Here is a 16,382-nt window from a genome sequence, read left to right as displayed (position 1 = left end):
CACCTCCCTAGGTAACGCATTCCAGTGTTTCACCACCCTCATAGTGAAAAAGTTTTTCCTAATATCCAATCTAAACCTCCCCCACTGCAACTTGATTAGGTCGAATTTATAGAAGTCGGTTTTGTAGAACGCATTTTTATACAGTCTATTGTGTTTCCCCCCACATAAATGCTCTAAGTGCATTTAGTCCGCGGAGTGCGTCCACAGTACTGAGGCAACCGTCGACTTCCAGAGCGTTGCACTGTGGGTAGCTATTCCACAGTTCATGCAGTCTCCGCAGCCCATTTGAATTCTGGGTAGAAATCCCAATGCCTGATGGGGCAAAAACATTGTTGTGGATGGTTCTGGGTACATATCATCAAGCACCCCTTCCCTCCCTCCCTCTGTGAAAGCAACGGCAGACAATTGTTTCGCACCTTTTTTCCTGGGTTACCCGTGCAGACGCCATACCATGGCAAGCGTGGAGCCCACTCAGCTCACCGTCACTGTATGTCTTCTGGGTGCTGGCAGACACGGTACTACATTGCTACACAGCTCATTGCCTTTTGGCAGCAGACAGCATAGTATGACTGGTAGCCATCGTCGCTGTACTCCAGGGTGCTCTTTTAGCTGACCTCAGTGAGGTTGGTCGGGGCGCTTGGGCAAACATGGGAGTGACTCAGCCAGGTCATTTCCCTTTTAAGTTTCGTCTCTTGGCGATTCAGTCCTGCTGGCAGTCCTATTGCAGCATCTTCTAATGAGCAGCCAGGAGACGACAATGGCCAGCAGTCAGACTGCACTGTCTTCTGCCGAGCACCCAGGAGACTGGAGATGATGATGGCCAGCAGTCGTACTGCACCGTCTGCTGCCAGCAAGATGTATAAAGATAGATGAAGTGAATCTAAACAAGAAATAGACCAGATTTGTTTTGTATTCATTTTCTCCTCTCTTCCTCCCTCCCTCCGTGAAATCAACGGCCTGCTAAACCCAGGGTTTTGAGTTCTACCCTTGAGGGGGCCATTCTGTTTCTCCTTGATGCAAAGCCACCCCCTTTGTTGATTTTAATTCTCTCTAAGCCAAACCTGTAAGCCATGTTGTCAGTCACCCCTCCCTCTGTCAGAGCAACAGCAGACAATCATTTCGTGCCTTTTTTCAGCACAGACGCCGTAGCACTGGGAACATGGAGCCCGCTCATATCACCACGGCAATTATGAGCACTATAAACTCCGCACGCATTATCCAGCAGGATATGCAGAACCATAACCTGCAAGAAAAGTGAAACCAGGCGAGGAGGAGGCGACTGCAGCACAGTGACGAGAGTGATTAGGACATGGACATAGACTTCTCACAAAGTACGGGCCCCTGCAATGTGCACATCCTGGTGTCAATTGGGCAGGTTCATGGCGTGGAACGCCGATTCTGGGCCTGGGAAACAAGCACAGACTGGTGGGACCGCATAGTGTTGCAGGTCTGGGACGATTCCCAGTGGCTGCAAAACTTTCGCATGCGTAAGGGCACTTTCATGGAACTTTGTGAGTTGCTTTCCCCTGCCCTGAAGAGCAAGAATACCAAGATGAGAGCAGCCCTCACAGCTGAGAAGCGAGTGGCGATAGCCCTGTGGAAGCTTGCAATGCCAGACAGCTACCGGTCAGTTGGGAATCAATTTGGAGTGGGCAAATCTACTATGGGGGCTGCTGTGATGCAAGTAGCCAACTCAATCACTGAGCTGCTGATATGAAGGGTAATGACTCTGGGAAAGGTGCAGGTCATAGTGGATGGCTTTGCTGCAATCGGATTCCCTAACTGTGGTGGGGTGATAGACGGAACCCATATCCCTATCTTTGCACCAGAGCACCAAAGCAGCGAGTACATAAACCACAAGGGGTACTTTTCAATGGTGCTGCAAGAACTGGTGGATCACAAGGGACGTTTCACCGACATCAACGTGGGATGGCTGGGAAAGGTACATGACGCTCACATTTTCAGGAACTCTGGTCTGTTTCAAAAGCTGCAGCAAGGGACTTACTTTCCAGACCAGAAAATAACCACTGGGGAGTTGAAATGCCTGTAGTTATCCTTGGGGACCCAGCCTACCCCATAATGCCATGGCTCATGAAGCCGTACACAGGCACCCTGGACAGTCAGGAGCTGTTCAACTGTAGGCTGAACAAGTGCAGAATGGTGGTAGAATGTGCATTTGGGCATTTAAAAGCGCGCTGGCGCAGTTTACTGACTGACTCAGTTAGATCTTAGTGAAACCAATATTCCCATTGTTATTACTGCTTGCTGTGCGCTCCATAATATCTGTGAGAGTAAGGGGGAGACATTCATGGCGGGGTGGGAGGTTGAGGCAAATCGCCTGGCCACTGATTACGCGCAGCCAAACACCAGGGCGGTTACAATAGTACAGGAGGGCGCGGTACGCATCAGAGAAGCTTTGAAAACCAGTTTCATGACTGGCCAGGCTACGGTATGAAAGTTCTGTTTGTTTCTCCTTGATGGACCCCCCCCAGCCCTGGTTTCACTCTACTTTCCTGTAAGCTAAGCACCCTCCCCTCCCCTCTTCGATCACCACTTGCAGAGGCAATACAGTCATTGTTGCTTCACATTCATGCACTCTTTATTTATTCATCACACAAATAGGGGGCTAACTGCCAAGGTAGCCCGGGTGGGGTGGAGGAGGAGGGAAGGACAAGGCCACACAGCACTTTAAAACTTATTAAATCCCAGCCTTCTCTTGCTTGGACAATCCTCTGGGGTGGAGTAGCTGGGTGGCCTGAGGCCCCCACCGTGTTCTTGGGCGTCTGGGTGAAGAGGCTATGGAACTTGGGGAGGAGGGCGGTTGGTTACACAGGGGCTGTAGCAGCGGTCTGTGCTCCTGCTGCTTTTCCTGCAGCTCAACCATATGCTGGAGCATATGAGTTTGATCCTCCAGCAGCCTGAGCATTGACTCCTGCCTTCTTTCAGCAAGCTGATGCCACCTACCATCTTCAGCCCGCCACCTCTCCTCGCGGTCATAATGTGTTTTCCTGCACTCTGAGATTGTCTGCCGCCACGTATTTTGCTGTTCTCTGTCAGTGTGCGAGGACAGCATGAAGTCAGAGAACATTTCATCACGAGTGCGATTTTTTCGCCTTCTAATCTTTGCTAGCCTCTAGGAAGGAGAAACATATGCAGCTGGTGGAGGAAAAAAAAGGGAGAGTGGCAGTTAAAAAGACACATTTTATAGAACAATGTGTACACTCTTTGATGGTAAACCTTGCTGTTAACATTACATAGCACATGTGCTTTCATTACAAGGTCGCATTTTGCCTCTTATTGAGGGTATGCCAGTTTGGTGTGAGAGATCTCTCATGCAGGGCTGGGCAGCAGAATTCGGCTTGCAGGCAGCCATGGTAAGCCACAGTCTTTTGGCTTCTTTAACCTTCATAACATATGGGAATGGTTTCAAACAGCAGCACCCTCATTTCCCATACCAAGTAGCCGTTGGGTTGGCCATTAAAAATGGGTTGGCAATTTGAAAGGAGGGGCTACAGTTTTCAGGTTCATGTGCAGCAGAAACTCAACTAACACCCCCCGCCCCCTCCACACCCAATTCTTTGGGATGACGGCTTCACCCTCCCCCCACCACGTGGCTAAAAGCGGGGAAGATTTCTGTTCAGCCACAGGCAAACAGCCCAGCAGGAATGGGCACCTCTGAATGTCCGCTTACTAAAACCACCCTATTTCAACCAGGTGACCATGAATGATATCACTCTCCTGAGGGTAATACAGAGAGATAAAGAACGGATGTTGTTTGAATGCCAGCAAACACCGGGACCATATGCTGCAATGCTTTGTTCTGCAATGATTCCCGACGACGTGCTACTGGCCTGGTGTGGTAAAGTGTCTTAGCATGGAGGACGGAATAAGGCTGCCCTCCCCAGAAACCTTTTGCAAAGGCTTTGGGAGTACATCCAGGAGAGCTTTATGGAGATGTCCCTGGAGGATTTCCGCTCCATCCCCAGACACGTTAACAGACTTTTCCAATAGCTGTACTGGCCACGAATGCCAGGACAAATTAATCATTAAACACACTTGCTTTTAAACCTTGTATAATATTTACAAAGGTACACTCACCAGAGGTCCCTTCTCCGCCTTCAGGGTCCGGGAGCCCAACTTGGGTGGGTTCGGGGGGTACTGACTCCAGGTCCAGGGTGATAAACAGATCCTGGCTGTTGGGGAAACTGGTTTCTCTGCTTCCTTGCTGTGAGCTATCTACAGCCTCCTCCTCCTCCTCATCTTCCTCGCCCCCAAAACTCGCTTCTGTGTTGCTTCCCACTCCTTGGATGGAGTCAAAGCACAGGGTTGGGGTAGTAGTGGCTGATCCCCCTAGAACGGCATGCAGCTCATCATAGAAGCAGCATGTCTGGGGCTCTGAACCGAAGCAGCCGTTTGGCTCTCTGGTTTTTTGGTAGGCTTGCCTGAGCTCCTTAATTTTCATGCGGCACTGCTGCGGGTCCCTGTTATAGCCTCTGTCCTTCATGCCACTGGAGATCTTTTCAAATATTTTGGCATTTCGCCTTTTTGAACTGAGTTCTGCCAGCACCGATTCGTCTCCTCATACAGCGATCAGATCCCGTACCTCCCGTTCAGTCCATGCTGGAGCTCTTCGGAGATTCTGGGACTGCATGGTCTCCTGTGATGATGAACTCTGCATGGTGAGCTGGTGCAGGTGAGCTCGCCATGCTGGTCAAACAGGAAATGAAATTCAAAAGTTCGCGGGCCTTTTCCTGTATATCTGGCCAGTGCATCTGAGTTGAGAGTGCTGTCCAGAGCAGTCACAACTGAGCACTCTGGGATAGCTCCCGGAGGCCAATACCGTCGAATTGCGTCCACAGTACCCCAAATTCGACCCAGCAAGGCCGATTTCAGTGCTAATCCCCTTGTCGGGGGTGGAGTAAAGAAATCGATTTTAAGAGCCCTTTAAGTGAAAAAAAAGGGCTTTGTCATGTGGATGGGTGCAGGGTTAAAATGAGATAATGCTGCTAAATTTGACCTGAACTCGTAGCGTCGACCAGGCCTTAGACACAACAGAGAACCTGGCCTCTAGACTGCAAGAACTTCAGGACTGGGCCTCATCATACCTGCCTGTAAACTTTTCTTGGACTGCTGTTAAACCAACACGGGAAGTGCATTCCAAAGTAAGAATGGCTTCTACCAAGAAGCCATGCTCTCCATTTTGTACATCTAGGTATTGTTTGCATAAGCTATTAGCAAAAACTAAAGGAAAAAGATCCTGAGTCACAGAAATGAATAGGATGCCAGTGCAGCCTTTAGAGAACTAGTGTGATAGCTTCTATACATCTAACACCCCTGAAGATGCAGGCAAAAGCAGTTTGTACTACCTGCAATTTCTGAGTAGCCTTTAAGAGTGGCCCCAAGTAAAGCACACTGCTGGACTCCAATCTGGAGGTCAGGATGGTATGGATAACTGCCCTCACCAGAGAGACTGGAGTGTATGCTTCACACCTACACTATTTCACAGTAATGCATGACCTTAATTTAAATATGTTCTCTAAAATAAAGGATGATTTTTAAACTTTCAGCTCTATGACCATCATCTATGTAAATAGGGTCTTTTTTCTGTCATTATACAATTGTCAGTATAGGGTTTACCTTATCAGGTTCACCAGCCCCCTCAGTCACCTCTTCTTCCTCCTCTGCTCCCTTTTCCTGAACGTTCTCGTTTTCATCAAGAAATTTCATAGGTACGGGAGGTGGAGCCTCATCTTCCATGTCTGGAGTGTTGCCAAGAGGACTCTCTGAATTAGTACTTTGCCGACTTTTTTTATTTCGGTCAACAGAGGCATATTCTGCTGATTCAGTCCTGCACTCAGGAACCTGGTCTAGATCTTCAGCAACTGCCAGTGTACACTTTGGTTTGCTGCCACAGCCTCTCTCAGTGTTGGCTGCTACTCCTACCTCCTTAATTTCCTTCACAGTTTCATACAAGCAGTCTTCAACTATGTTTTCTTGAGAGGAGCTATCTTTCAAGACCTCATAAGGCCCTTCCATTCCAAGACCCTGATCATTTTCGATATTTCTTGGGGAGAGGATGGTTTCCATGGCATCATTAGGAGGAATTCTGGGTAGCTCCCTGCTCTGGTGACATTTTATCGACTTTCCCAGAGGGTCCTGATGGTCTAACAGATCAGAAACAGAAGTTTGTACTTCTTCATAAGGTTGGATGCAGGCAGTTGTGCTGTCTTCTGAGAGAACTACAAAAAAATAAAACAGAATAATTTACCAACTCTCCCTGACTTCAGGAAGGTTAGATTAAATAAGCATATGACCTACTTTGTTTCTGCATTACTATTTGCTATTTACAGTGAGAAAAGATAACTTGGAATTCTCTGGCATTCACAGTATTCTCAGGTTTTAAATAAAAAGACATTGCTGTACTTACCAGATAAGATAGTTTGGTTTTGCAGTATAGTATTTATGCAATGAATCTCAAAACACTTTACACAGCAGCAATGCTCATAGTGAGCCCAGGGAACGGGCGAGTAGATGCAACATATGAAATGTTCTCAAAAATGGCTGGTATCCATTTTTGCATATTAGAGACTGTTGGGGTTAAGAGTGAAGATGTTGGTGAGGATCCTGGACTCAGCTACTGTTCCTTTTGAAAAGTCCTGTTGGATATTTGATTTCTGTTTGCTCATTTCTCTGACACAAATAGAAAGGCCCTCACTTGAACAGAATGGCCTAATTCTGACCTGACCCACACCTTGTGCAACCCTACTGAAGTCAGCTGGGTTGCAGAGCACATTCATTACTCCACAAGTTCCTTATTGAAGTACTTTTCTTAATATTGTAATGCATAATATGAACTGACAACCTTTAGTTCTACAAATGAGGGATTTCTAGTAACTCAGTCACAAATAAGGTAGTCCATCTTAGATGGGGGGGCGGGAGAAAAGAAAAAAAGGGCAAGCTGTTTTATTAAGCAGAACATGTCATGTTTTCAGATGCGGGTTACAATAAGTTGTTATTTTCAAAGAGAACACTCCTGGAATGGAATTTACAGATCTCAGTATCTGGTTGTGCACATGTGGGTATGCACTGCAGTTTGCTGGAGTCGGATATATACACATATCCATACAAACACTTTCCAGATTTTATCGTGTGCTTTTATAAGGGACATCTACATGAAAATAATTTCTCTGTGAAGTTCTTTTACTTACTAGCTTCTAGTAACACTTCACACTGACAAAAGCTCAAAAAAAGAAGAGAAAGAAAGTGGTATTTTCCTCCATTTTTCCAGTCTAATGTGTGGATTTGACTGCACTTTGTTGTAAGAAGTGTCACTGATTTTGCTGGTTGTCAGCTCTACTTTCTTTGCCGTGCACAAGTATGATGACCGCTTTCACACCCTGCTCTGGGCGTACACTTTTGCCCCAGCCCAACAAGAGGATGTTTACCTGTAGCACAGCAACATAATTGAAGATGTTTCTGAGTTTCAGGCTGGGAGTGATGGTGTCAGGAAGTCTCCTTTCCCTCCTGGGATCCCTGAACAAAGCCAGGGAACAACAGGAATTGGGTAAAGAGCAGAAGTGGAACCTTCTTCTCCTTCAACTCAAGCCCTGTGCAGGGGCCAATGGGAATCTGGTAGGGTGTTTTTCACTCCCAGGATGCAGCTCCTGGGCAGCACCAGGAACCAGGCAAGGACTGGGAAATGGGGTGGGACAGTTTGGAAGTTTGAAAGCTCATCCCTATGCTGCTGTTGCCAAGGCCATTGAAAGTGAAGAGGCTGGCTAGGTAGCAAGTGTGCACAGAGAGTGGAAGCAGGGGGAGGAAAGAGGGACAAACCTGAGTACGTTAAGCAGTGCTGCTCTCAGGCCTGAAACTGACCATGCTCCCTTGCTGAAAAGATCCACACAAACATCAGCGGGGCAGCAGACAGAGCCACGAAAGACCTCACAAATAACAAATTAAAACAAATCTGTCCATGCTATTTAAAGGGCAACTTATACCTAAACTGTGAAATTTGTGTGTCAGTTGCATGCACTTTCCAATGGAAGCTTTTGTAAATACTCCCCTTCTGGCTTTGCTGGGCCTACTCAGTGTATTAAGTCACTCTGTGAGGTAAATACACCTAAATGTGAAACACCAACCAATATGAGGGAATGGGGATCAGCCATAAAAAAGACTAGGTTTCAAAATTCCTTTTGTTAATTGTTTTTTGAGTGCTAAAGGTTTAACGGATTAGTTTACAGCCTCACAGTGAGATTAGGGGTTTAGCTGTAAACTAGGGAATGCAGCCCAGGTTGTCAGTGGTTAACCCAGAGAGAAAAAAACAGTTGGCCCCTCGGAGCTCTGTATTAGGAGCATGTTTATTTTTAGTTTCAACTGAGTACAATATTTTCTGGTGTTACATGAGTGTGAATCATTCTGAGTGTTCAGCAAAGCAAGAGGAATTAAAAAAAAGCTTATTCATGTTTCAGTTTTCTAAAATATAAAAATATGTTCAAGTGAACAAGAAAGTTGTTTTGTTTTTTTTCCAAACTACTGACCATATAGTGTGTTCAAATGATTCTGGTATCAGGACAGCTTTGTACATTGTCATTATTTATAATTTCTTTTCCCATCCTGCCCAAAATGTGCCTTTGTGCTGCTGAAATCTAAAAGAAGGGATAATTCCTTCCCTAAAGAGTTTACAGCTGCAGGTGCTGATTTTGCAAACATTTACACATGTGCTTAGCTTTACTCATGTGAATAGTTCTATTAAAGTCAATGGCATTACTCACATGCATAAAGGTAAGCATGTGGATATTTTCAGGATGGGGCTAAGAGACTGCACAAAGTGAAGCAGATATAAAGGATGCTATACAAAAGAAACTAATTAGAGAGTAGGGTATTTCTTTCCCTTTCCTTTTCAAAGTACTGCAGTACTTACCATCCCCATTACTTAGTCCCCCATTCTGGTCACTGCTGACAAGAGGATCTATAGCCAGACTTGTGATGGAATGGCTGAACATCTCCTTATCTGAAGGCTGGAAAACAAAATCTGAAGGATTACCTACCATTTAAGTAGAGCAAGAGATAAACTATATTGCAAAATAATACTGTGAATGTAGTCCAGTTAATTTGAAACTGGACACAAATCTGTTTACACTGATACACATATTGCTACTGCATACACGTATTATAAATTTGATTCTGATCTCACACTGCTCTGTATCGGGTATAAAACTGGTGTAAGATTAGAATCAGGCCTTATATATTAAAGTCTTTGTGCATATGCTATATTAAAACACTAACTGCATCTAATTATACTGTGAAGTTCAGCCAAGAATAAAGCAGACATAACTCTCATGGAAATCTCTATTCCAAACTCACTGGTAATGTTCTGTAGTATAAATTGGTCAAAAAATAGATGTTAGTGGGTGTGCAAAGCAAGTGTAATTTCCATACTGAGTGCGGAAAAAGTGGAAGTCATGGGGTTTAGGGTAGCAGGAAAAGCTACTAATAGGAAGGTGTAGAGAAAATAGCCCACCAAGCTGCCATTCTTCTTCGCCGCTTTTGCTACTGTGTGGCCAGTGTGTAAATTACATTTATTTTGCACATAGACTGACAAATTCCCACAAGTTATACTATTGTACTTTGCCATGTACAGGATACAACTGTACTCTAAGCTATCATGTGCAAATCAGGAGTAAGTCTACTGCACTCAATGGAGCTAGTCTGCGTAAATAAAATCAGAAACTGTTGCACAGTGAAAAGTTAACATTTACCTTCAGTTGCCACACGGAGGTATCTTATCTACCACAATATTAAAATACAAAATGACTGCACTTTCTTTGATATCCCTATGTGATGATTTTAAGTAAAGGTTGACTTTTTAATGGCGACCAGTACACACACCTGTTTTCTGACCAATTTATGTTCAGCGTGAAACTAGCATTGTTATTTATGTCATCACTGCATAAGTTGAATTAAGTCTGACTTAAGTCCATGCAATAAAAATTCAAAGGTAAGCATTAAATGTTGGGACATCACCTTGTCATTTACTATGCTGGACGTGCTAAAGCCTCAGGATACTGCCTGATATCGCAGATGCTGCCTCACCCCTGTGCACCCAACTGAACTCTCTTGGGGCTGGGGCTCACCACATCCCAGTGCTTCTTTCCCTGCGTGCAGTCCCCCAGCAAGGTGCAGCCCAGAGAGCAGTACCATGCTGCTGTGGCATTCGGGCTGCAGCCCCTTTCCCTGCTACTGCTCTGCCCATGGCCTCCCCTCCCAGCCTGCAGCCTCTTACCTCCTGAGTGTCCCTGTGTGCAGGTAGATTTGCTGGGCTGCAGTCCCCCACTCCATGACTGCCCCGGCCCACAGCCTCCCTTCCAAACCCTTACGTCCTGTATGGTCACCTTGTGCAGGCAGGTTTGTTGGGCTGCAGGCCCCAGAAGGAAGTGCTGGATGTGCCGAGCACCAGCCACAAGCAGGTTTGCGGGGCTGCAGCCAGAGAAGACACAACCCAGCACTTCCTTCCCTGACTGTAGCCTCACAAACCTGCCTGCAGGGGGTGCTCAGCACATCCCATTGCTCCCTTCTGGGGCTGCAGGTGGCGCCTTTCTTCCAAGAAAAGTTGCTAATAAGTGGCATGCCATTGATAATATCAGAATCCCGTCAACGCTGATGTTAATGGGATGGGATTGGTTCCCAGCAATATGTTGCCATTAACTGGAAGTTGCTAATATCAGGATTACTATTAAGGGGAATTAACTGTACCCACCTCACAAATCCTCCCATTAACTCCCCTAAACCTAGGTCTAAAATAGGTCTATTTCTGTCTTCTCACCTGCAATATTTTATTTTGTATGCCCAGGCTCAGGAAAAGGGCTGATTACAAAGCATTAGAAAGACACAAGCTGTAATACATAAATAATATTTACCACATTCATCAGATTTTCATGGTCCCCATTCTGATGTTTTGGCCTCTTTTCCCTTAAATTAAAAAAAAATGTAAAATTATGCTGAGAACATCCAGTAAACCTCTAGTAAAATGAATGTTCTGATAGTGATCTCTATTGACCATATTGCTGCACTTTTATTCTTCAGACTAAAACATGGATTCTTAACCTGGGAGGTGCCACGATCTAGAGAGGGGCAGCAAACAGGTTCAGACAGTCTCATCAAAACGTTTTTCTGTTCTAACGTCCATTCACAGAATGGAGAAGTTTGTGAACTATCACATTAAAATATCAATTTAACCGTTCTTTTTGTCACTTTCTGAAATTCTCATGTACGTCTTTTCTGTGACAGATTCTGTAATCTGTGAAGCTGTCTCTTTAAATGGCCAGGGCAACACCTTTTAAGGAACCCTACAGTCTGAGGAATTAGAAGAGGCTTTTTAAAGGTCCTATGGGCCACAAAAGTCCTACTAACAGTACAGTTTATGATTCCTTAAAAAAAATCTACAAGTGGATAAAGAGTGGGCACTTTAAAAAGCAGAACACTTACAGTGTGTGTAGCACCATGTGGCATGTACTTCATTATACAATGAATGTGTTTCAGATAGGCTTTATAATCTACAGATTCTTAGAAGGGATTAACTATGTCAACAGCCCCTTTCTGAAACAGATTACTTACTCTGAAACATAGCTATAAGGCTGACACATAGAGACTTCTAATCTGGAAGAAAAGGGGAGTAAAAAGTGCAGTGGGGAGGGGAAGCACAGGGTGGTGAGGTGGGAGACTAATGATGTCGCCTACCCCAAATACTCAGAGACACATGGCATTTTCCTCAACAGAAATCTGCCTATATCTTTAAACTTTTACTTAATTGTGAAACAAGTAATTACACCAATTAAATACAAAACAATGTCCATGCCATGCAGAATGTGATTCATGTTTACAAATACTTCGTTTCCCCAAAGGGTTTTGACAAAGCATTTTAAGCATGGTAGATTTTACTCTTAAGTCATCAAATATTCCATCAACAATTTTCAAAAAGTGCGCTATGAAGAAATGATATATACTTTGTAAACAACCTGCCAAACAAAATAACTTGTAATAAACGATACTGCATGCAGATTAGCAACATGCTGAATAACTGAAGAACATCACTAGATAACTTCTAACAATGAATTTGCATAACTTGTTAGAAATATCCAACAGATTGATTCTCATAAAAGCTTTCCGCTGCTTCCTGTTTCTGGCACTGTCTCGGGGACTCAAGCATTATTAGATACAATATAGAGCAATATTCATTAATCAGAACTTCGATTAAGAATAAGAGGATTTTTAACTCATATCTGTATACAGGCAGTTGTGACGAATGTGGGAGTGCACATGAGATCATGTAGTAAAGAATGAGATTAGATGGGTATCCCTTTTAAGCGTAGAACCAATTTACACATGCTTTTTAAGAAGCCAAGTGTTAGGATATAGATATTCAGGCCTGTCTGTAAAGGCCTATACTTGAAGAATTTACGTATATGTTTATCATTTAGCTAGTTATAGAAGTATAAAAGAAAGAAATCTGTGTAAGGGCCTTCTCTCACTGTGACAGTCTGAGGCCCTGTTCTTAGGCTAATGCCTTTGGCTAAGCAGCAGAGGCAGCCATAAACTGGGAAGCGAACGGTCACATCTTCACATTCCAAACTAGTCATACTGAAATAAGGCAATCTCAGGCTGTTAAAAAGGTGATCCCATCTATCACCCCCAGATAAAGAGAAGAGCCTAAAAGATGTAAAAGGAAATTTAGTTTGATAGTTTTCTGTTTGGTAAGAACTCACTTATCAATAGACACTGCTGGGAAACCCTTATGTCTTTATAGATGTAGTTGTGAAATCCTCAATTCTGTATTGTTTTGTCATTATACTTCCCTATTTACTATTGTTTATTTGCATGGTCTCTGTCTGGTTCTGTGATTGTTTCTGTCTGCTGTATAATTAATTTTGGTGGGTGTAAACTAATTAAGGTAGTGGGATATAATTGGTTAGCTAATCATGCTACAATATGTTAGGATTGGTTAGGTAAATTTTAGTAGAATGATTGGTTAAGGTATAAACTATTTAAATTAGGGGCAAACAGGAAGTAAATTGGGATTTGAAAATAAGAAAAAAGGAACTTGGATTTAAGCTTGCTGGAAGTTTACCCCAATAAACATGGAATTGTTTGCACCTTCAGACTTCGGGTATTGTTGCTCTCTGTTCATGCGAGAAGGACCAGGGAAGTGGGAGAGTGAAGGAATAAGCCCCCTGACACCAAGAAGCTCTTGGTCCCAGCTTGGTCCCAACTTGTCTTCCAGAGAGTGTCTCAGTCTGTTTTTCCCTTTCAGGAAAGTTAGGCTGTGTGACGTTATTGACATGAACTGGGACAGTATAAATCATTGTTGCAACCAAGGTTGCACCAAATCTTGTACAAAGGAGATCAAGTAATGTGTCTACGGAAAGGTTGTAATTTGCTGGTTATAATTATGCTGTCTGTATGTATGTATCATTTTTGTATTTGAAGTTATGAATATTGGCTATGTACTTGTATCTCAATGTATTTGATTCTAAGTAGTATCACTGAAGCATTTGGTCAGCTTTTTGAGAAAGGACTATTCTGAATAAGTGCCCAGTGAAGAAACACTTAACTGACAATGGACCTTGGGAGACTCCAATCTATATCTTAGGAGCCTTCCTGGGAATGTTCAAGGAGCATCTGAGCAATGGCTGCCGCCTGCAAACTGAGTCATGCACGGACATGTGACTTGACCATGTGACTCCAAACTCCATCTTGCTGCTGTGATTTTCCACAGGAAGAACAAAGGGGTCCTTCCACATGGCAGAGGATATAAAAGGCCCTGAAAACCCCTCCATTTTGTCTTCAATACTGCTTCTCACCTGTGGAGGAACTTTGCTTGAAACTGAAGGTCTGAACAAAATGATTGAACAACCCATCCAAGCTGGGATGTTTGCATTCCAGAGACATGATTGGTTTAAATCAACAGTAATCCCATCAAGCCTGAACTAAGAATTTTGCAATTGTTCTGTGTATTTGATTCCATGTAACTAATTTTAACTCTCATCTATATTTCTTTCTTTTTATGAATAAACCTTTAGATTTTAGATTCTAAATAACTGGCAACAGTGTGATTTGTGGGCAAGATCTGACTTGTATATTGACCTGGGTCTGGGGCTTGGCCCTTTGGGATCGTGAGAACCTTTTTTCTTTTACTGGGTTACTAGTTTTCATAACCATTCATCCCCATAAGGAGCGGTGCTGGTGGTGATACTGGGAAACTGAAGTGTCTGAGGGAGTTGCTTGTATGACTTGTGGTTAGCCAGTGGGGTAAAACCGAAGTCTTCTCTGTTTGGCTGGTTTGGCATGCCTTAGTAGTGAAGGACCCCAGCCTTGGGCTATGACTGCCCTGCTCTAAGCAATTTGTCCTGAATTGATACTCTCAGTAGTGTCCTGCCAAAGACCGCTTTGTTACAGGCTCTCTCAAAAAAACCGCACCTTCCATATGAGTTTCTGGGATTCTGGCCCCCAATTACGATATTGCCAAGTGGTCTTTTTACAGAACCCAGATGTGAAGTCTTCCTTTTGCCTCAGACTGGTCTCTCCCAGTGATTCAGGCAGGTCATCTAAGAAAATAACCTGTTTAGCCTTAATGACTTGCAATCACTGGTCTGAGAGGAATATGCTGAAACTGTCTGTTTCTCCTGACATTCCCATAGACCACAACGTAAGCCACATTTTGGGGTACACATCGACATTCCTTGTTGTGCACGTCCACATTCTTTACATCAGTAAAGGAAAATGACGCATAATTTTTGTAATTTTCATAATTTTAATGTATAATTTTTGAAATTTGTTAAAAACCTTTTTACTCTTTATTGTTCATATAAAGAGGTACACCTCAATCTACTTATTAGACATCCATTTTGGGTCAGATGCAGGTTGCACACCTGAGGCAACCACAGCTCTACTTTCAGCTGTAAATATTATGGACGTGTTTCTGCTCTCATTTAAAATGATGTAAAATCCAGGTGAACTCCATTGATATTTATGAAATTACTCTGGATTTACACTAGTATAAATAAAACAAAATTTAGATTTAAGTTTTTCTGCTCAAAACGTAATCCACCATTGTTAGAATTTTTTCAGAAAAGTCCTCTGGATTTTAAGGAGTACATTTTTAAAGCACTACACTGCACCTCACTTAGCTGCATGATCCATTAAAACCAATGAAAGTCATCATCACTTTATCAGTGGGGCTGATTTCACATGTTTTGGAAAGGGCTTGAAATTCACCTTTGAAAAACAAAGTATTTATATTAAGAGAAGCTGCTGGTCTTGGTGGAACGAGGCTCTCTAATAACAAAGGAAATCTTAAGGGTAGTGTGGCAAATCAAAGCTTTGCTTAGTACCATGCTTGCTTGAAATCTGAAGGTTTGATCCTTGTTCTTAACTTCAGGGGGTGCAGGATCAGCCCCTAAGTCTCCAAAGAGGGAGGAGAAAAAGGTGAAACTTGTAGGAATATCAGTATAATACTTTGCTTACTGCTTCGTCTGTCTCCCATATGCTTCTGCCCAGTTCAACCCACTGGATAACAGTGTGGGGGAACATTCATCTCCTGCTTCTCTCCAAGATTCTCTGCTCTGCCTGAAAACCTGGGCAGATTAGTGATCCGAGCACTGAACACTGGGAGCAGAATACCACTCACTCTCTTCCGCCCTGGGCTCCCGGGTCTACACTGGCATTTCAAAGAGAGGAGGGAGTCTGGGATGCAATGAGGGGGAAAAGGAGGTTGTTGGTGTGCAGAGCTCCTACACATCACCAGCAGGTAGGTTGTGGAAGCGGAAGACACACCCTGGAAGTGCGGAAGGTTTTACAGGGTTTTCCCTTGAGAGGGCCTAGGAGCAATTTACTGAAGCTACCCTGCAAGATGTGTAGAATAACTTAGTCCAACAACTGTTAACACAAGACTTGAAAAGTGTGTGGGGATCTGAAGCCCTCATCAGCCCCTCTTCAGTGCTAAGAACTTGAGAAATCAAAACAATTCCCACACTCACTGTTCGTGTATACCCTATGAAGTGCCCCCTTCTGAAGTTCTGAAGTAGCAGTTAATATATGCTGGAGCTGTTATCAGTCAATGATGCCAGTACCAAAAGAAACTATTCAAGTCAGACTGAAGTACTGACGTCATCAAACACAATTTACCTAAGCGTAAATCTTTTCTCTTTTGCATTGTACTGTAATCAATACTGTTGTCAAGGTTCCTCCCCCACTCTGAACTCTAGGGTACAGATGTGGGGACCTGCATGAAAACCTCCTAAGCTTACTTTTACCAGCTTAGGTTAAAACTTCCCCAAGGTACAAATTAATTTTATCCTTTGTCCTTGGAATAACCACTGCCACCACCA

At 43.7% G+C, this 16,382-nt stretch overlaps 1 protein-coding gene across 7 annotated transcripts in view; it reads right to left on the bottom strand.

Annotated features, from left to right (window-relative positions):
- PAG1 (phosphoprotein membrane anchor with glycosphingolipid microdomains 1) overlaps window positions 1-16,382 on the bottom strand; it is a 188,340-nt gene that overhangs the window by 19,139 nt on the left and 152,819 nt on the right. For all 7 annotated transcript variants that reach the window (XR_007355367.2, XM_075125091.1, XM_075125090.1 and 4 more), the window contains 3 exons: window positions 10,917-10,968; window positions 8,921-9,017; window positions 5,638-6,239 (listed from right to left, as the gene is read on the bottom strand). Coding sequence is in view for 6 of the 7 variants with exons in the window: in XM_075125091.1 (XP_074981192.1) it covers window positions 5,638-6,239; window positions 8,921-9,017; window positions 10,917-10,968 (751 nt within the window). In the remaining variant the exon portion in view is untranslated. The remainder of the gene's footprint in view (window positions 1-5,637; window positions 6,240-8,920; window positions 9,018-10,916; window positions 10,969-16,382) is intronic.

Source organism: Caretta caretta, chromosome 2 (assembly GCF_965140235.1).
Source record: "Caretta caretta isolate rCarCar2 chromosome 2, rCarCar1.hap1, whole genome shotgun sequence".
NCBI lineage: Eukaryota > Metazoa > Chordata > Testudines > Cheloniidae > Caretta > Caretta caretta.
This window is presented reverse-complemented; position numbering and strand designations above follow the sequence as displayed.